Genomic DNA, 23,206 nt, shown 5'->3' with positions numbered 1-23,206 from the left:
ATCCCTAACGAAAAACTTTATAAACAAGCATTCTGAGAGAATGGCATGGCAATACATAGTCCCCTACCGGTTAAAAATCCATGGTTCTTGAACAAAATACTAACTTGATCTATAACTTGTCATGATGTAAACTTTATAACAAATGTCAAATCAATATCTTCAACATGTTCAAGCATAACAAAATAAGTGTAGAAAACTGATTATTTGAGTGAATTTTCTAAGTCCAAGGATCATAACTCTGCCAAAAAAAAATCATCCGAACTGAACCAAATTTGAACTTGATCTGTAACTTGACATGGTAAAACTATATACCAAATATCAAATCAATATCTTCAAGCATGACAAAAAAAGTGCAGAAAACTGATTGCTTTCGTGAATTTTCTAAGTCCAAGGACCATAACTCCGCACAAAATCATCAGACCGGAACAAAATTCGAACTTGATCTGTAACTAGTCATGATAAAACTATATACCAAAAATCAAATCAATATCTTTAAGCATGACCAAAAAAAAGTGCGGAAAATTGATGACTTGCGTGAATTTTCTAAGTCCAAGGACCATAACTCCGTACAAAATCATCAGACCGCAACAAAATTGAAACTTGAACTGTAACTAGTCATGATGAAACTATATCCCAAATATCAAATCAATATCTTCAGGCACGAAGAAAAAGAGTGCGGAAAACTGATTTGCCGGACTGACGGATGGACAGACCGACAAACAGACGGACGGAGTGCAAACCTAAAGTACCCTTCGACTTCGTCGGCAGGGGACTAAATATGGATACAGTTTGAAATAAAAATACGTATTCTTTGCTGCCATTGTTAACTTTCAATATTTTAACGTAGATTGGGGTCTAAATTTTTTTTTTTTTTGCAGATAACTGCAGATGATCGGTTCTTAATTTTTACTATTATTATTAGCAAATTTGATGCAGAAATGATATTAATTTGTGAGCTTTTCATTTCAATAAAAAAAAAATGGTTACATCTTTTTGCATTTAAAAAGAAAATGTTTTCATTGATTAAAATTTTTAAATCATGATTGTTTTATCAGACAAATAATTCAGAAAATTTATTTTATAGAGAAATGTAGAAGTAATTTACATATTTTGTGATTAAGTAAGAAAACGAATACGGGGGTTCCGTTTTGTTTTTTGCTTTCGGAAAACACATTATAAGAGCTATCTTCTCATATATATATTATTTAAAACTCTATCGTTTAGTTTTTTCTTCTTCATATTTTCTTCACATTAATGTACCTTTTCCAAGTATAATCCTTACAAAATCTGATAATTTTCACAAACTTAAATTTTAAAACAGGTTGGTGATCCATACTTTTTATTATGTTTTTTTTTAAATTATAGCATTTTGGCAAAGTATGAAAGCTCTACCCCTTTTTATATAGACCCAAATTCATCAAACAACTATTTGATTAACAACAGGCAGAAATCCGATTTTAAAAAAAATCCTTATTTTTTGCGAATAGATATATACTTTTTAAGTTACTGCTTTTGTAAATATATACATCATCATGAATCATTATTTTTTCTTAAAGGAAGTTCTATGGACCAGGAAAGTACTTTTATACTATAAATTCTTTTTGTTTTCGAGCTGCCAATTTCAACAAATAGTAGGGTGTCGGTTTACACTAAATTTCCTTTGACATTTTTAGACCGTTTTCAAACGGGTTATTTTCGGGTTTTCGGTTTCAGTGTTTTTATGCCCTACCAAGGGGCATTATGTTTTTCGGTCTGTGCGTCCGTTCGTCCGTCCGTTCGGCCGCCCGTCCGTCCGTCCGTCTGTCCCGCTTCAGGTTAAAGTTTTTGGTCAAGGTAGTTTTTGATGAAGTTGAAGTCCAATCAACTTGAAACTTAGTACACATAATACCTATGATTTTAATGCCAAATTAGAGCTTTGACCCCAATTTCACGGTCTACTAAACATAGAAAATCTGTAGTGCGAGTGGGACATCCGTGTACTATGGACACATTCTTGTTGATTTTGTCTTATCAAGTATAAAAATCAATAGTTCAGTCATGTTTTGTGACGTTCTGCGAAGATAAAAAGAAAGATCTACTATACATTTAAATTGAACATTTCCGCTCAGCAGATTGGTTGATTGTTTTTTTTTTTTGTGGTTAACGCCACATTTAGCACTATTGGATATTTCATGTTGTTCAGTTTTAATTGGTGGAGGAAGCCGGAATGCTCGGAGAGAACCACCGAACCCACACAGCAGACATTTTGTGGTTGATTTAGTGGTAATAAAGAGGAAAATATGATGTCAATTTATTATACATACAGTGTGTTCAATATAGTATATTTATGAGGATTTGATATTTTCTCTAACTTTTTCTATCGATTGGTTATACATGCAAAGAATATTGAACTTCCAGCAAAATATACGCTTTCAAAAAATATAGACTGAAAGAAATTTTGGAAGATGAGTGGAAGATTGCATGGTGACTTTTTTTTCGAAACGGAGCTAAATCTAGGTTAAAAGGTACTTCGGTGTGTCTGTAAATTAATACACTGGAGCCTGCTAAATGTTTGTGTGCAATCCATCATATTTTTCGGACGGACAACTATTACCCTAACACATATTTGCTTTTTCTCTCTCTCAATTTAATGTAAAAGAAAAGTTTCAATTAAAATTGTTAACTCGTCGAATCGCATGCCTATGTAGCAGGCAATTCTGTTGGAGATTCGAGACAACAAACTCCATTCTGCCACACATTACTTCTAGAAGTAATAAACTTTTTTTTCATAGTAAACAGTAAACACAAGCGACTCATTTCACAGATAATCTTACGAGACTGTGACCATATGTAAACTTGTCTCACTTTTATGGCCCTGGAGCACGATTATCGCACTTAGACTAGTAAATCAACCAATCAAAATACTGATGTTTTGAGCAGAAAATGTGTACTCCGAGTTAAGTTTTATGACAGAGAGCCCTGATTTCTGAGTCTGAGTACGATAAGAAAGTTTTATGACCGCAAGGCCTGTTCTTTATTACGGAGTATCCGAGTTAAATATTTCGCCATCTTTAATTATTTATACAATGCAGATCTACTTAGATGCATATTAAACAAGAACTTTATTTAATATAGATCAGACTATTTCATGTAATTAATTGTATGTCAATTATGCAAGAAAAGTCATGTACAGTTTAGCGTTATCATGACGTGAACGTCAAATTACAGTGATGGGGACATGTCATTGGACATCTAAGATGGTTTCGTATTTTCTACCAGCAACTCAAACAAAAGTATATATCATATCATTTTAGAGGAAATTAAATGTATTTTCCATTCATACCAGTTAAAAGGTGATAACAATTGGAGATCAAGTAAAATTTTGTTTAAAAAACAGCCTCCGAATTATTTTATGTATCATTTTGTCCATCGGGACATTTTATTGGACACGGGAAAACTGACGATGTTTTGAAAGTAAGACCACAGTTATATATTGATGACTCAAATACGTTCTTTAGGATATGTATAAATTTTCTGATATCAGTAGAAGCCACTTACATCTGTTATATCTTATAATAGTGAAGGCAAAAAGTTTTTATAGGAGCTGAGCAGCTAAATGGGACATTTTTTCTCTTCCTTATCTCAGCGCTTCTGACAATCTTCTTTCACTCACAGTTAAAAAAGCCTATGACACCATTTTTCGTCAATAGTATACAATCATGTTGTAAAGTTTTATCACATTTAACCTACTAATTAATCCGAACCGTGATTTCAAAGACGCTCAAAAAACAAAATTGTAACAGCGGGACAACCTTTAAATGACGTTAAGGGCATCAAAATGAGCAAAATTTTCTTTACAAAATATACAAAGCACAAAATGATCTATTTCATTGATTTTTTTTGGTTTCTTTCCTTTCGAATGATATGCAGAACATGGATATTTATTGTGTAGAAAAAGAGCTTGAATTGGAATAACCCGCTATCTGTCGCATTTTTTCAAAGAGACACCAATACCGTGCGCAACGTCCAAGCTAAAGTGCGATGGACCAATAGGGTAAGGTTCGAGGGCTTTAAAAACGTTAAAGAACATAAGATGTAAAAACAGTCCTTTTGCAAAATCTAGTATTCTAATGTATACCATACAGTATGTGATAGGCATTATAATCCACTGGTAGGCTGAAGTGATTGTTTCTAAATCTAGAAGACTGACTACGTAATAATTGCTAAAACGGTAATATAGGTGTCACAAAATACTACATTTCCTGTAAATATAACAACTGGGGGCGTATTAAATATTTGGATAATTAGCGTAGCTTGCCGTTCACACAGTCTACCAATAATGTGAACACCTCCCCTTACAGTCGTCATTGTATATTACAAATAAAAAATTCGTTCATTGTCGGAATAAGTAACATTTATTAGTACAAGCTTTAATATCAATGTGAGAGAAAGGCAATGTTCGCCTAGTTTTCTCCTTTTTCGTAGCGACCACACATACATGTTATATTTTCCTATAATGTACAAACTAATATTTTTAGCCGACAATTTACGCATGCAAACATGTACCTTTATTTTACCGATGTTACTTTTTAAAGCGACAATATTTTAACGGGGACCGCAAAGTAAACTCCAACATAAACAATGATTTAAATGTATCCGTTCGCTTCCAATGGAAGCAGGAAACCTCTGTGTATACTATTTTGTATCTATATAGTAAAATGGTTGACTGCAGGAGACAATTCCTTCTTTCAGCACCCGAAAAAAATAACACATTTGCTTCTGCCGAAAAAGCACGGTTAGGTCTAAAATTAAGTCATGGATATTTAGTTTAAAAGTTGTTTTAAAATCAAATATTCTTAATCTATCTTCCGGCATGCTCATTTTTGGTTTGTATAAACGACTGTTAACGTCATAATCAAACTACGTTTCTTAAGTCTATACTTTCGCGGACCATCGGACTTTAGCGTATGGAGGCATCGCACTTTAGCGTATACCATCGCACTTTAGCGTGACCATCGCACTTTAGCGTCCCCATCGCACTTTAGAGTCCTACATATATATAAGTAAAAATCATTAATATCTTTTCACTCGTTTAGATGAATTGTGTTAACGCATGCGGAAGAATATCTCAAGAATGGTTTGCGGAAAATTATGAAAGCCTTTTCAATCCTATCTATTAGAAAAATCGAATTATTACAGAAGAGTGTCCACCATGCACTTGCAATGCACTATTATTAGAATAGAAGAATAGAATAATATACAAATGGATGAAAACGATATATACATGTAACTGTTATATACAAATATTAATATAATATATAACAACAAACCAGAGTATACTGATTTTTTTCACTACAATCAGAGACATATATACTAGATATTAAGATGTATCTGTTACAATATAATAGATTCATCATCCACGCACGAACTTGTTTCAGAAAAAAATATATCTCTGTACATTAACCTCACTTTCACAAGTGCTTGTGACCATCCACAAGAACTTGCGGTCATCCGATGTTCAGTAATTCAGTACTCTGATTATAGTTGGTTCTTATGTTGATCTGCTATACCACTGTCCCAGGTTAGGGGATGGTTGGGATCCCGCTAGCATGTTTTTATATATAAATTACATATTTGTTTTTTGTTCATTTTTTTGTACAATAATTAGGGCGCTAGTTTTCTCGTTTGGATTCTTTTTACATTAGTGATTTCTGGGCCTTTTATAGCTGACTATGCGGTATGGGCTTTGCACATTGTTGAAGGCCGTATGGTGACCTATAGCTGTTAATGTCTGTGTCATTTGGTCTCTTGTAGAGAGTTGTCTTATTGGCAATCATACCACATCTTTTTTTTAATTTTTATATATACAAGTAAATATTAAAGTTATTCAATTTGAATAAACTTGAATAGTGAATAGTGCAAAAAAACACAGTTCACTATTCATGAATTTTGAATAGTGAAAAGTGAATAGTGAATAGTGAACGTACTTCAGCCCGGTCACACACATATTCATTTTCTTTCATTCTTATATTGTGGTTATTAACTACGACCAACGGTCATCTGTGCTCTTTTAATTACGTAAAATTCTGATAAGCAATTAAGACTTTAACAGGTTTTATTTTTTCCCATGATTCAACAAATCGGGTTAAAACGTCACAACCCAGTGACGTAGGTCAACCAAAAAAGATACAAATACTTGATTTTCTCCGTTATTAGAAAGAATATAAATTTAATACTTTGTGAATGTGTTTTTTATGTTAAGATGAACATATTTAGATGATAAGTAAAAAATCGCGGACTTTCCCTTTAAAATTGGAAATAGTATCATTACAGGACATTAACCCAAAACAATTGAAATACAAACTTTTCCGAGAATCACAATAAATTATACGCGATTAATAGATCAGTTTATAATTCAAGGTTAATAATTCAGACACTCATTGACAACATATTTTTTTTTACATGTGATGAGGTAAAAACGATTTTTTAATAATTTTAGAAAAATGTAGATGAAAAATAAACGGATTGTATTTTATCGAATAAAGAATTCTATGGAAAGCCACAGTGAACCCCCCGATTATTATTATTTTTTCCCTTAGAAATACATGGATACAAATAAATCTTCGGCTTTTAGAAATTGCCGATTATTATCAATTATAAAATCTTCGGCTTTTAGAAATTGCCGATTATTATCAATTATAAAATCTTCGGCTTTTAAAAATAAAGACCCGCCGATTATTTTCAATAATAAAATCTTCGGCTTTTAAAATTCACGACCCCACCGATTATTATCAATTATAAAATCTTCGCCTTTTAATCAAGAGCCCGCCGATTATTTTCAATAATAAAATCTTCGGCTTTAAAAAATCACGACCCGCGGATTATTTTTTATAAAATCCAAACCAAAAAATAATCTGCGGAACCCACCGATTATTATTATTATTTTAATAAAATCTGAACCAAAATTAATCGTCGGGGAATAGCCTAGTCAATTTAGCTCCATGACAATCACCAAATTATAGGCTCCAGACTTAGAGTAGGCACATATAGAATATGTTGGGGTTACACATGATTGTGAGTGTGAATGCTCAAATTAATTCACCTTAATTGATATTTGTTACCTTCAGTTGTATACACTTCTACTGTATATTACAAATGTATTATACCTTTCCCTTGTTTGTGTTAATATGTCTTTTGATTGAGTTAAGCCATTTCAATTGATATTGTATAGTGTGTCTTACATGTACTATGTTGTGATGTTACACTATTGTTTCAGGTAAGGGTGAAGGTTGGTACCTATTAAAACGTTTAAACCCGCTGTATTTGTTTTCACCTGTCCTAAGTCAGGAACCTGATGTTCAGTGGTTGTCGTTTTATGATGTGGTTCACAAGTGTTTCTCGTTTTTTTATATAGATTAGACCGTTGGTTTTCCTGTTTGAATGGTTTTACACTAGTCATTTTGGGGACCTTTATAGCTTGCTGTTCTGTGTGAGCCAAGGCTCCGTGTTGAAGACCGAACTTTGACCTATAATGGTTTATTACAAATTGTGACTTGGATGGAGAGTTGTCTCATTAGCACTCATACCACATCTTCTTATATCTATAAACCACTGGAATTATGATAGCATAAATTGAGACTGTAAAAACATGATTGTTATAATATATCTAAATTTAAAGTCATAGCTCATGCCATCCATACAATATGAAGCAGGTGTACTCTATGAAATGTGCCATTTTGTTTTGATGTACTGTGACTTCCAGCTAAATTGACTAGGCTATTCCCCGGCGATTAATTTTGGTTCAATTTTTATTATAATAATGATAATAATCGGCGGGTCCCGCAGATTTTTTTTTTTGTTTGGATGTTATAAAAATAATCGGCGGGTCACTGTGGCTTTTCATACATAACAGCTATGAGTTAAGATTTATTTTAGGACTAATCTCAATGCGGTAAATTGACAATTAAAGGGAAAATAAATGCAGATAGAAATGTTATGTTTAATATAAACAGCTAACGTAAAAGAATTCTGTAAAATGACACTACTTAAAATGTAACTGATCGAGATGAGCTGTTCCAATAGTTTGTGTTGATTAGTCGTTTGTCTTCTTCTTTGTACTGTTATGTAGACTGTTACTCGTTTTTTGCTCAGTTTTCGTTATTTGCCAATGTGTTTTCAGTTTATCTTCGACTTATGACTTTGAATTACTCGTTGTTATTTCTTCCTTTCTTTTTCAGGTTGTTGGTTATGATAATTTTATCAAATAATTATTCATGGTGTGCTAACCGTGTCCAAGAACACGTTTTTACAAAGTACTGATTTAGCAAAAAAAACATTTTTTAGAAACTCTATACATTTACTGTATATGAAAAAGAAATTTGCTTCTAAAAATAGTTATAAATCTAGTATAACAATTTTTATAGTGTAATATCGCCAAAAATGTGTTATCATATTTTTTTTTAAAATCGAACATTTTCAAAAAAAAAATATCACATGTTTGGCTCATTTCATATGCAGATTTAATATTTTTGCTTGAATTCCACATGACTGAAGTGGTCGTTTTACTCCAAGTGAAATAACATGTTTCTAAAATGAAAGCAATACATATATTATAAGGAATATGTTATTCTATGCTTGAAAGTTATCCTTCTTTAGAAATTAATTCATTTTGTATTGAAAGGTATGTTCTAAATTTACAGTGTATACTTATCTGTTTATATGTAAAATATTTAAATACAATCGCATGTGACATCATTACGTCGCATAACCGGAGTTCATAGTTCAAGCATGTTAAAAATATTTTGAAATATTTATATACAATTTTGTTAAAATAATCGACGCAGTGGTTTGTCACAACATGACTGTGTCTTACAACAAAAATTGACGAATACAAGGAAATCTGTCTTTCCGACATCGGTTCCCAATTAGTAGTAGTAGTAAATATATTTAAATTTTACGGACTTTATCACGAGTTGATTGAACATCATGGAATATTTGTTACACAAAATTAATGACGACAGATATATTTCAATTGTCGTAACCACAATCCCAAGTACGGAAGCCGGTTAGTGTCAGGTTGGAGTTTAATTTTTAAGTCGTTATAACGACTTAGCTAACTTGTTATAACGACTTAGCTAAGTTGTTATAACGACTTAGCATATTTATCTTGTTATAACAACTTAGCTAACGTGTTTTAACGACTTAGCTTACTTGTTTAAACAACTTAGCTAACTCGTTTAAACAACTTAGCTAACTCGTTAAAACGACTTAGCTAACTTGTTTAAACAACTTAGCTAAGTTGTTATAACGACTTAACTAATCTAACTCGTTATAACAACTTAATTAACTCGTTTAAACAACTTAGCTATCTTGTTATAACAACTTAACTTACTTGTTTTAACTACTTAGCTAACTCGTTTAAACAACTTAGCAAACTCGTTTGAACGACTTAGCTAACTCGTTTAAACAACTTAGCTAACTCGTTAAAACGACTTAGCTAACTTGTTTAAACAACTTAGCTAACTTGTTATGACAACTTAGCAAATCTATCTCGTTATAACAACTTAGCGAACTCGTTTAAACAACTTAGCTATCTTGTTATAACAACTTAGCTTACTTGTTTTAACGACTTAGCTACATTGTAACTCGTTTAAACAACTTAGTTAACTCGTTTAAACAACTTAGCTAACTCGTTTTAACAACTTAGCTTACTCGTTAAAACGACTAAGCTAACTTGTTTAAACAACTTAGCTAACTTGTTTAAACAACTTAGCTAACTTGTTTAAACAACTTAGCTAACTTGTTTCAACAACTTAGCTAACTTCTTATAACAACTTAGCGAATCTATCTCGTTATAACAACTTAGCTAACTCGTTTAAACAACTTAGCTATCTTGTTATAACAACTTAGCTAAGTTGTTTAAACGAGTTAGCTAAGTCGTTAAAACAAGTAAGCTAAGTTGTTATAACAAGATAGCTAAGTTGTTTAAACGAGTTAGCTAAGTTGTTATAACGAGATAGATTCGCTAAGTTGTTATAACAAGTTAGCTAAGTTGTTTAAACAAGTTAGCTAAGTCGTTTAAACGAGTTAGCCAACTTGTTTAAACGAGTTAGCTAAGTTGTTTAAACGAGTTTGTTAAGTCGTTAAAACAAGTAAGCTAAGTTGTTATAATAAGAAAGCTAAGTTGTTTGAACGAGTTAGCTAAGTTGTTATAACGAGATAGATTAGCTAAGTTGTTATTACAAGTTAACTAAGTTGTTTAAACAAGTTAACTAAGTCGTTTTAACGAGTAAGCTAAGCTGTTTAAACGAGTTAGCCAAGTTGTTTAAACGAGTTAGCTAAGTCGTTAAAACAAGTAAGCTAAGTTGTTATAACAAGAAAGTTATGTTGTTTAAACGAGTTAGTAAAGTTGTTATAACGAGTTAGATTAGTTAAGTCGTTATAACAACTTAGCTAAGTTGTTTTAACGAGTTAGCTAAGTTGCTTAAACGAGTTAGCTAAGTTGTTTAAACAAGTAAGCTAAGTTGTTATAACAAAATAGCTAAGTTGTTTAAACGAGTTAGCTAAGTTGTTATAACGAGATAGATTCGCTAAGTTGTTATAACAAGTTAGCTAAGTTGTTTAAACAAGTTAGCTAAGTTGTTTAAACAACTTAGCTAAGTCGTTATAACAAGTTAGCTAAGTCGTTATAACGACTTAAAAATATAACTCCAACCTGACACTAACCGGCTTCCATACCCAAGGCATCCTCTTTTCCTCGAATGTGACATACCGAATAAGATGTACATTGTATCACTGGGTTTGCACTTACACGAGGAACGCGACGGTTGCCACATGTGGGGCAGGATGTGCTTCCCCTTTCGGAGCATCTGAGATCACTCCTTGTTTTGTTTTTAAGGAGTGGAATTGCTCTTGTTTTAGTTTTAAATGTTGTTCTGTTTGCTTTTTACTTTTTCAATGACTGTGTTACTTTTTCAATGTATGTGTTACTTTTTCGATGTCTGTGTTACTTTTCAATGTCTGTGTTACTTTTTCAATGTACGTGTTACTTTTTCAATGTATGTGTTACTTTTTCAATGACTGTGTTACGTTTTCAATGTATGTGTTACTTATTCAATGACTGTGTTACGTTTTCAATGTATGTGTTACTTATTCAATGTCTGTGTTACTTTTTCAATGTATGTGTTACTTTTTCGATGTATGTGTTACTTTTTCAATGTATGTGTTATATATTCAATGACTGTGTTACGTTTTCAATGTATGTGTTACTTATTCAATGTCTGTGTTACTTTTTCAATGTATGTGTTACTTTTTCAATGACTGTGTTACGTTTTCAATGTATGTGTTACTTATTCAATGTCTGTGTTACTTTTTCAATGTATGTGTTACTTATTCAATGTCTGTGTTACTTTTTCAATGTATGTGTAACTTTTTCAATGTCTGTGTTACGTTTTCAATGTATTTGTGTGTTACTTATTCAATGACTGTGTTACGTTTTCAATGTATGTGTTACTTATTCAATGTCTGTGTTACGTTTTCAATGTATGTGTTACTTATTCAATGTCTGTGTTACTTTTTCAATGTATGTGTTACTTTTTCAATGTCGGTGTAATTTATACCGGTGACCGATTGTCTATCATTTGTCATGAAAAAAATTATAGTTTCAGAATTTCACATTCGGTTAAGTTTCAGGTTCAGAAAATTTACATGACCAATGTTTCACGAATTGGGTGATGTCTAAGGGTGAGACAAGAATTGGTTATCATCCCGCTATTGTGTGATGCCTTAATTATCACTTCATATAACTTATCAACGTATCGTACAGGAGTAATATCACGGGTCTCACATGTGGAGAGGATGTGCTTCCCCTTTCGGAGCATCTGAGATCACTCCTTGTTTTGTTTTTAAGGAGTGGAATTGCTCTTGTTTTAGTTTTAAATGTTGTTCTGTTTGCTTTTTACTTTTTCAATGACTGTGTTACTTTTTCAATGTATGTGTTACTTTTTCGATGTCTGTGTTACTTTTCAATGTCTGTGTTACTTTTTCAATGTACGTGTTACTTTTTCAATGTATGTGTTACTTTTTCAATGACTGTGTTACGTTTTCAATGTATGTGTTACTTATTCAATGACTGTGTTACGTTTTCAATGTATGTGTTACTTATTCAATGTCTGTGTTACTTTTTCAATGTATGTGTTACTTTTTCGATGTATGTGTTACTTTTTCAATGTATGTGTTATATATTCAATGACTGTGTTACGTTTTCAATGTATGTGTTACTTATTCAATGTCTGTGTTACTTTTGCAATGTATGTGTTACTTTTTCAATGACTGTGTTACGTTTTCAATGTATGTGTTACTTATTCAATGTCTGTGTTACTTTTTCAATGTATGTGTTACTTATTCAATGTCTGTGTTACTTTTTCAATGTATGTGTAACTTTTTCAATGTCTGTGTTACGTTTTCAATGTATTTGTGTGTTACTTATTCAATGACTGTGTTACGTTTTCAATGTATGTGTTACTTATTCAATGTCTGTGTTACGTTTTCAATGTATGTGTTACTTATTCAATGTCTGTGTTACTTTTTCAATGTATGTGTTACTTTTTCAATGTCGGTGTAATTTATACCGGTGACCGATTGTCTATCATTTGTCATGAAAAAAATTATAGTTTCAGAATTTCACATTCGGTTAAGTTTCAGGTTCAGAAAATTTACATGACCAATGTTTCACGAATTGGGTGATGTCTAAGGGTGAGACAAGAATTGGTTATCATCCCGCTATTGTGTGATGCCTTAATTATCACTTCATATAACTTATCAACGTATCGTACAGGAGTAATATCACGGGTCTCACATGTGGAGAGGATCTGCTTACCTTTCCGGAGCTCCTGAGATCAACCGTTGTTTTTGGTGGGGTTCTTTTGCTCAATCTTTAGTTTTTGGTATTGCGCATGCGTTGTGTTTGCTGTTGTTTGTCTGTTGATAGTTTTTCGTTTTTTGTCATGGCATATTGTCAGTATGTTTTCTAGATGTGAGTATGGATATCCCGGTGTGATATTTTGCCTTTCTTAAAAGGTCAAGAGTAAAAATAATTCAACTTTCAAAATTTCCACTGTTTATTCATAAAATATCACATGTAATTTCGACGTCACTATGGTCAAAATTAATGAAAAAATATCTACGGTTCACTAGAATAGTTTAGTTATATTAATATCTTGTAAACACTTCTAAACGAATAAAATCATCTTTTAGAAAAAAGTTGCAATACAAACAAAAAATCAAAAACTATGGAATATCAAATTGCAAAAGGTCTTTCCGAGTGCTTTTACGGAATAGCTTGTGGACCATGTAGCCATGACATTTGAAAAAACATTTTTCGAAGTTAGCTGGAAATAACTAATGTATGAGTTCACTACGCAGATTGTGTAATGAAGTTAAGTATCAAAGTTACATTCTTATTTCAGAATTAACTGTTAGTATTTTCATCGCTTATTGTTATTGTTATTTCAAACAAATTTGATGCAATTTTATTGAATACTTCTTTAAATTCAATACTCCTAAGAATAGTATGATCAGAAATAGTTATTTACCTGTTTTCGTTGACGTAAACACTAGATTAACAAGGATGAATGGTAAAACATTTATTGAATCTAGGTGTATTTCCATTTTTAAAAAGTAAGTCCAAATCAAAGCTGTGATTATCACATTGACGTCTTATTGTTTTTTTTTTTTGTTATATGAAATGAATACATTAAGTTTCCCTTTTTTCTATCTTTTTCGCTTTTTAGATTGTAACACAACTGCAACAGGTGTGCAAGTTATGACAAGAATATAAAGAATTTAGGTTAAATTTTAAATTCTATTCAAATAAAATATGATACTTGCAAGTGTATAATCCAGGTGAATTAAAATAGTATCATTACAAGGAAATTACTAAATTAAATTTAAATGGAAATTAAAAGTCCTTTCTCGGAATTTTATCAACGATTAATTTTAAATTAATGACGGTTATCTGTGTAAAACTGCAAACAAAAGTAAAATAATTGACGATGCCGAATTGATAAATGATTGATAAAATACTTGACAATGTGCCAAAAAGAGCGATTTTATAGTATCATAGAACGCTAGGATTATTACTGAAAAAAATGCATATAAGTTCAAATCCTGAATTTGAAATTCTTCGTAAGAGGTATAAAGTTCGTAATTTAAAAGTTACTATGGAAAAAAAATCATACACTCAGCTAAGCTTTTGTTCTGCATTTTTTCTTAAAAAATCTTTAATGCTTGATATATTGTTACAAAGAGTCTTTACAACTCGCTTTTTGTGGCACTGACAAAAAAATGAGAAGATAAATGAAGAAAACGAAGTTGTTGAAGAAAAAAGACAGCATCGTGGTTTAAGGATAATCCAGGAAGAAGAAAACAGTCCAAAAAACACCACACACTAAACTAAAGTACAAACACACTCAAACAAAAGCCAGGTAAACTTAGGTGCTACAGAAGGGTCACTTGGTCATGATCCAATTATGACACTTGGCGTGTTATTCCTATTTAAAAATCGTTAATTGGTCGAATCAAGGCGTCATACATACCGGATTAAAATTTCTCTTGTCTAACTCTTAAGATATGACCAATTTATGTAGACATATATTATGAATGATTGTAATGAAAGAGAGGTAAAGGATACCAACGTAACATTCAAACCCATATGTCGAAAAAAAACTGACAACGCCTTAAACGAACAAAGAAATTGGCCAAAAGACCAACAACAGTACACCAAACACAACCTAGAAAACTAAAGACTGAGCAACACGAACCGTAATAAAAACAGGGGGTGATCTATCGTGCTCCGGAAAGGTTAGCAAATACTGCTCCACATGTGACACCCGTCTTGTTACTCCTATAAAATGACACCCATTACAGTGCGGTAAACATATTTTCTTGATCAACCTACATTAGAGAAGTCTGGCATCAAATGTTTGGAAAGTGACAGTAGATCGATATGTTCACATGAAAACCAACTGTGGACATACACACTCAAAACAGGTTTTCCTCCATATTATGAATATTAATAAAAAAGGGGGATACATATACACGTACATCAGCGATAATAGAACGAATTGCGAGAACACATATAAAGAATATAACATTATTTTTGAAATGAAAACTGAAATGTATGGCCTCCGGGTGCGGGATTTTCTCTCTGCTTTCTGCTCTTTGGTCAGGTTGTTGTCTCTTTGCCACATTCCCCGTTTCCATTCTGTTTTTAAATTATATCATATTGGATTATATTTCACTTTTTCTGTTGCGGGGTAACTGTTTTATCTCAATGTTAACTCCACATCTCTGTTTTTCACATTTATATAACATTACTACAAACGTGAGTGGTACTGCGCAGAAGAGTACTTGACTTAAAAGAGTGTAACAAGGAAACCGACTCAGCTCACGGATTATTATGACCAATATATATAATAAAAAGGAGATGTGGTATGATTGCCAATGAGACAACTAATCACCCAAGTTCAAATGAAGTGGATGTGAGCAATTATAGACAACCGTACGGCCTTCAACAATGAGAAATCCCATACCGTTTAGTCGGCAATGAAAGGCACCGACATTAAAAATATGAAAAATTTCAATAGAGAAAAACAACGGCCTAATTTGTTCATTGTGAATTTAATCCCAGATAGCTAGTAGATACGACTATTTATAATTTAAAGTTCATTTCCAAGGAAATTATTAACGGTTGGTGACCCCTTCTGTAGGCCTGTGTAGTACGAAATTTTCAAAGTACAACAATATCCAAAAAGTAAAAATAGAGAATAAAAGTGACGTGCCATTTTGTACATATATCAAAGGGAAAGGTTGTTCAAAGCAATACTGTTAAATATTTTATTGCATTTAATAAAAAATGGGGATTTGGTGACAAATAAAGCCAAAATTTTTGCATAAAACCCGCAACCTTTATTACAGAGATTTATTAATTCGCTTTTAGCAGCCAATTTGATTTAAAAATGTCAAAATAAGCTGAGAAACATTGCTAATGAATTATTCACTTGCAAGTGAATAATTCGATCTCATTAAATCTGTATTCATGTGACCTTCAAGTTTACCCCATAGCTGGAGATAGGTTACGCATGTATTCAGCTATGAAAAGGAGAAGAATGTCAACATTGAAGTTGAAATAAGGATGAACCATTTGGTTGACTGATTCGATCCACAAACTATCATTCTTATACAGTTAAAAATCGATGAGAAACATACTTTTTGACTTACAATATTAAATCAAACAGACCTAGAAAAATCCAATTGCTCATGGTTTCTATCTATTCATATTTATATCTATATTTATATGGGATGTATGACCGTCGGCAGTCTTCGGAGGTCATCTCGATAATCAATTAGATGACGTCTAGACAAAAATACACATGAAATGTTGATACATATTGTCGAGTCCATGCATTGTTAATTGTTTATTTTAGACTTTTTGCAATTTGTATATACGTTTTAGTTTGTTATAAATTTGACAGCTAAATTCCCTTTAACCAATTTCTTTATTTATATACTTGTTTTAGGGAAATCGTTCCACTGCATGCAATAATCCTCTATCCATTAAACACCGAATTGTCAATTTGAAATATAGGATTACAAGGGGAAAGCCTATGGATTTTTTTTTTTTATATAAAATTCCCATATGCTTAGCATTGAATCAACAAAAAAGTACATTATCCTTACTCCACGGGCGCTATGTATTGCTCTCTTCTGTACATCGTCAGAATATCTTCTTGTGAAGAGTCCAGAAAAATGAATCTGGACTAGTGGAGGTATTTTGAAGAAGAAGCAGTAAAACACTAATTCAATTTGGCGTCGAAATAGCAGAATTGTTTATTTTGGAAGACATAACTGAAGTTTACGATGATTTATTAGAAAATCCAGTCACGTCAGCTCATTCGAAAGACATGACTGTAATATTGTGCTCTGTTTTGGCATTGTTATAATTATTTAATAAATGTAAAAACAAAGAAATTGGTTGGTTCTTAAAATGCTTTCCTAACTTAATTATCTAAACCAATCCGACTTAAAGCTCCAACCATTTCATTTTCAGGAACAATCTTCGTGTGGTATGATTGCCAATGACACAACTATCCACCAAAGTTAAAATGAAGTGGATGTAATACGATTGAATATCATTTGTCTGGTATATGATTGAAAAAGACATCTTATTGTCTATATATCAAAATAATTTTAAAGTAACCAAACTTGATTATTTATGTAATATATGAAAGATATTATGTATACAATGTATTTGATGTCTGCGTTTCTCAGACTGTCTTCTCTAAATCCGTTGTTTGTGTACTGATTGATACTTTAGTCTGGGACAACATGATTTATTTTTCAATTGTAATTGGTTTTGAACTAGCTTTCAGTAACTGAGGGTACTCTTTATATCGTTGCTTTTTGTATGTTGTTTTCGTGTTAGTTGTTTGGGTGTCTCGTACCGATCTTTTGGGTTAAGTCAATGCAACTGTTTTTTACAGTTTGTTCTTATTTTGTGCTGTTACACCACTGTAAAAGGTTAGGGGAGAGTTAACCGCTCAAAAACTTGTCTGACCCCGCAACAGTTTTTATGTGCCTGTCCGAAGCTAGGAGCCTGCAGTTCAGTGGTTGTCGTTGGTTTATGTCTGTCATATTTGTTTTTCTGACTATTCGGTATGGATTTTTACGCATTGTTGAAGGCCGTACGGTTGCCTATAATCGCTCACATCCACTTCATTTGAACTCTGGTGGAATGTTGTTTCATTGGCACTGCAGCACCCATCTCCTAATTTTTATATAATATACCCGACTTTTAAACTGGTGTCGTCCTGAACATGCATGAAATATTTGCCACTGGACGTTTAAAAATGAACAACCAATAATTAATCAATTTAACGTTGTGTAAAATATGGAGACAATCGTATGATTTTTTTTTATGAAAGGGGAGCGGGGTGGGGGTACATGAAAATTTTGAATAAGAACTGGAAATATAGGCATGCAGAGCGACAGATAAATATGAATAAATCCGAGAGAAAATATCCTCCTGCCCCCTCCCCCTTCCCAGAATATTAAATTGTCGCACATTTACTGTTATTGTCTGGCTAGTTCTATAATATAAAACCATCGATTTTTTTCTTCTTTTTTTTCATTTTTCATCGGATATTTTCATTGCTTTTTTTTTTTATGGATTATCAGACGGAAAATGTAAAAAATAGACAAGAAAGATGTGATTATATTTTATAGAAGTCTGAACTACTATTAAGCAGACGTTTTAACTCGTATCTTAGAAATATAACAGTATTGCAAGCAAATATTTATCTTCATCCGGCTTATTGTTCTTACAAGGATGCCCTATAAAGGCTGACATACCATAAAAACGTTTATCGCACAACTCACATTCTATTATATCTGCATTCACAAATTTATTAATAACATTTATAGTAAACGACGCCATGTTTGTTATGTGCCTCTGCCGTCTTATCTACTTTTTTAAAAGGAGGAGATAGAAGAGAGACGACAGAAGATCTTCGAAATGCAAACACAAAAACAAAAACAAAAAAAACAGAAATGGATCTCTTCTGGCTCACTACCGAACAACAAAAAAACCAGGCCCCATGTTAATATTTTGAAGAATTATAAGGTCGCATTATCACAATATTACATGCTTCTATTTTAATATCATCACCTTTCATTGTATATTATACAAATAGACAAATGTGTCATATTTTCTCTATTTGATAATACATTTATCGTACGTCCCATGTTCACATTGCTTCCTATTGCCCTATTAATCAATTAGTTTGTATTGACGCATGTCGCCTTTTAGAGGTAATATACAAATATATAGACAATATTTTAAATTATTTAAAATGTTGTTTAAACTCGAAATAATTAATTGACATGACATTTCTATGCATTTGTATAATGCGATGAAAATGCCACCATTAGCTGGCTGTTTCATCCCAATGCAAATTAATCCGGGCGTTTACGAGTTCAAATCGAACACACCGTGAACAATTGATGTCAGTCAGTCATATACACTTTTAATGTAAGTAAATAGTACAATATTTATCAGATATATTCGTTTATATATAAGGCATTACTAAGGTCAAGTAAATAATTCTAATGACTCGAAATTGATTTTTTAATTGTTAAGTTAATATCATGATGGCAATAATTGAATTAGAAAAAAATCGTCATAATAATAAGGAACCCCCCCCCCCTTTTTTCCTTTTTTTAAATGGCTGGATCCGCACCTGTGTCTGGTGTATACAATGTCCAACTGACTCTGCACGTTCAAGAAACCTTTAAACAACTCTTCGACGATACCGTATACGTGAGTGTTCTGTTGAAAGTCAACATGTATATCCCTATCTAACATGCATGTATCAGCAGTCCAAGTGGTTGTCTAAATTTCCAACCAATATCCCGGTTGACCAACAATACAGAACCTATATCTGGATTTATTTTGAAATTGCATGAAATATTTGCCACTGGACATCTAGCAAACAATAATCATCAAGGGTCCTTTTTAGGGTCAACTAATTCATTCTCGATGTTTAAATGCAGAAAATCGGACTGTTTGAAAAATCTAAGAAGACAGATCAAATACTGCTGATTTCTTTCAAACGTCAAATAATATATAGATATAAGTAAATCCTGAACGTCAAGGTATACTTTCTCAAGTTCTATGTTGTTTGTTGTCACACCCTGCACTAACATTTAGTCGTCACACCCTGCACTAAAATTCAGTCGTCACACCCTGCACTAACATTTAGTCGTCACAGACTGCACTAAAATTTAGTTGTCACACTCTGCACTAAGATTTAGTCGTCACACTCTGTACTAGAAATTATGTCTTTAATATTCAGAAAGTCAAGGTATCAACAGTATTAAAATACTGCCTATATGCCATCTTGTTTTTCTTTGTTGACATATTTGTTTGTTTTTATCATGAGTGATTAAGATTATAGCACAATTTTGACTGCTGTACCCCTATTTTTGACATTTTTACCCTTTTATAAAATTGAAAATGGAAATGAGGAATGTGTCAAAGAGACAACGACCCGACCAAAGTGCTGAAAAAAGCCGAAGGCCACCAATGGGTCTTCAACACAGCGAGAAAGTCCCGCACCCGGAGGCGGGCTTCAGCTGCCCCCTAAACAAAAATATGACTAGTTCAATGAAAATGGACGTCACACTAAACTCCAATACAAATAAATGAACTAAAATTAAAAAAAATATACAAGACTAACAAAGGCCAGAGGCTCCTGACTTGGGACAGGCGCAAAAGTGCGTCGGGGTTAAACATGTTTTGTGAGATCTCAACCCTCCCCCTATACCTGTAGCCAATGTAGAATAAACAAACAAACAGCAATACGCACAATAAAACTCAGTTTAAAAGAAGTCCGAGTCCGATGTCAGAATAGGTAACAAAAGAAACTAAGCAAAATGACAATGATACATAAATTAACAAAGGACTACTAGCAGTTACTGACATGCCAGCTCCAGACCTCAATTAAACTGATTGAAGGATGATGTCTTCAACATATGAAAATCAAGCACAATCCCTTCCGTTAGGGGTTTAGTATCATAACATCATAAAATATATGAGAAGAACATAACCCGTATCATGCCAAGAACTGATTTCAGAATAAATGTGTTTATTTCCGATGCAAAGACCCTATGAGTGAACCAATATTAATACCAAAATATGTCTGTTTGTTTTGTTCACACATTGTTGTCAATACAATGGAATGTTAAGCGACGGTCATATAAGTGAGAGGTTTAGCTAGCTATAAAACCAGGTTTAATCCACCATTTTCTACATAAGGAAATGTCTGTACCAAGTCAAGAATATGATAATTGTTTTCCATTCGTTTGATGTGTTTGAGCTTTTTAGTTTGCCATTTGATAAGGGACTTAATTTTCGTTTTGAATTTCCTTGGAGTTATTTGGTATTTTTGTTAATAACTTATTTACAACAGGCAACCGCGTTCTGTAAGCTTTTTCTCTCTATTTGAGTCTGTCTACTGTTTATGTCTGTGAATTGACCTCTAGATGTTTTGGTTTTTGAGTGTCGTTGGGTTGCTGTCTCATTAAAGTATTTCCCATATCGTCTTATTCAAACCTAAATGTTGAACTTTGATCAGACAAAAGTTTCATATCTGGTCTATGAACTTCTACCGTCTGACAGTATTGATTGGCTGTGTGGGATGTATAAATACGTAGCCACGTCGTATCGAAATTGAAACAATAAATCCGACAAATCGTGAAGGAAGCGTGTTAAACAATCCTTGCAACAGCTCTCTGAGATGTCCGGAGCTTGCCTGTTGTAAGGTCAAATGAATACACCTATTCAACGAACTCTATGCCTTATTTTCTAGTATCAGTGCAAATTTCCTGCCATTTATCCCAGTCAATTTTTGAAATTATTGTTAATTTGGTTCGTCCTTAATATGCATGTAATGTTCGCTACTGAAAATTGAGTAATCAACCAATCCTTTTATGTATATCCGAGTGTGCTTAACACACCAAATACTGCAGCCTCGACGATAATGCATGCAATGGTCTGTATACTTTAAATTTGTATGCCCATTCTTCTCTAATCTTTATATTTTCGCCCATTTTCTCTTGTCTTTATAATTAAGACCCATTATTCTCATGAATTTTCGTTATCATCAGTTCTTTGGGATGCTTTCGATTACGAAAACAAAGCAACGGCGAACACAATTTTTGAGAAAAGAGTCTGTTCAATTAGTAGTAGTTGTCGACTCCTCTTGTAGTTCACTGAAAACCTTACGTATTTTTTCGTTTTCCGGGAAACTATAATAGTAGATGGAGGGAAACCGTCACCATCAAAAACTAATCAGCAAAATAAGGACGACCTTAAAGCTGAATGACCGAAATAATCAATTGACTCGTTATATGGGTTATTTCCCTTTACCAACGACTGCTTGTCTCCCCTGCGCAAAAAGTCGGAGCAATAAGACATAACCATCCTTCATTCCATCGTCTCATTGCTGGCGTGGTCAACATTCAGGTTTAGTTTGTGGTTTGCTTTTATTTTAGACATCAATAACTTTGTCAACTCTTCATTGAATTTAACGAAACTTGGACAAAAACTTCTTCGTGGACAAAAGACCGTATCAAAAGTACGCGTAGTCGTAAACTAATGTGTTATTCGGTTACTCGTTCAATATTTTTCTATATTTCAATTCTTCGATTAGTTTTACTATAAATATCACAATTAGGAAATATTGTAGGAATACCAAGACAGCAATTCATACAAGATTCAAATTCACATTGGTTACTCAATGAAACTGATTACTCCCTTAACCATGTTAACGTCCAGTGGCAAATATTTATTGTATAATTAGGACGAATGATTCTAAATAAATCAAATACATTAGTATTGCAAAGTGGGAAGAACGGGATCAAACGGTTAAAACAATGGCGTGCAACTTGGATAAGATGGTATGTTGAATTTCGAAAGACACATAAAACATGTCGTATTTACATTGTACAAGAAGAACGTTGAACAATGACCAATACCGTAAGATAAGCTGTTGGAGCCCCTTTTTCAACGGGTGATGAATGTAAAAAGAATCAAAGAGCAAAACAGCAGTAAAGGTCCCCTATAAGTAACATATATAAGTATGTACTTAATATAAATTCAAATAGTTGCCACGCTTTCCAAGATTGTTTCCGAATATTAACCAAAGACTATGGAGGTACAAATGATCGGCACATTAAATGTAATTTAATTCTTTCTAGTTATATATTTTAGAATGTTAATTCTGCTATGTCGCATGCAACTTGTTTTTTTTTTCTAGATCCTAGTATTGGCCGCTGGTTCTTAGAAAGTGTTTCTTATTAGTCACAGCCGGTTAAGTTTTAGTTAATGGATTTTCCACTATAAATACATACTCCTAGTAAATAAGTTTGGGGTATAATAATTATGAAAAAGAGATCGTGTACGAAATGAGATCGTCTTAGGTATTTTAGATAACTATTTTGCGTTGAATAACAATGAAATTGCTCGAAAAGGTTTGTAGCATTCATAATTATATAGATAGATTTTTGATATTATTAAGGCCTTCACTTTTCCCTTTTTTGTTTCATTTTCTTTTCTATTGAGTACATGTAAAAAAGAGCACAACACCAATATTAGTAAACATACTGTTGC

General features: G+C 32.7%; 1 protein-coding gene across 1 annotated transcript in view; it reads right to left on the bottom strand.

Moving 5' to 3' along the window:
* The window catches only part of LOC127714522 (adhesion G protein-coupled receptor L4-like), a 115,702-nt gene extending 101,886 nt beyond the window's left edge, over positions 1–13,816 (bottom strand). Inside the window, exon 1 of the mRNA XM_052220607.1 lies at positions 13,572–13,816. Within this exon, the coding sequence (XP_052076567.1) occupies positions 13,572–13,647 (76 nt within the window). The 5' untranslated portion in view covers positions 13,648–13,816. The remainder of the gene's footprint in view (positions 1–13,571) is intronic.
* Positions 13,817–23,206: the final 9,390 nt, after the last annotated feature.

The sequence above is a fragment of the Mytilus californianus genome, unplaced genomic scaffold (assembly GCF_021869535.1).
Source record: "Mytilus californianus isolate M0D057914Y unplaced genomic scaffold, xbMytCali1.0.p SCAF_9, whole genome shotgun sequence".
Classification (NCBI taxonomy): domain Eukaryota; kingdom Metazoa; phylum Mollusca; class Bivalvia; order Mytilida; family Mytilidae; genus Mytilus; species Mytilus californianus.
This window is presented reverse-complemented; position numbering and strand designations above follow the sequence as displayed.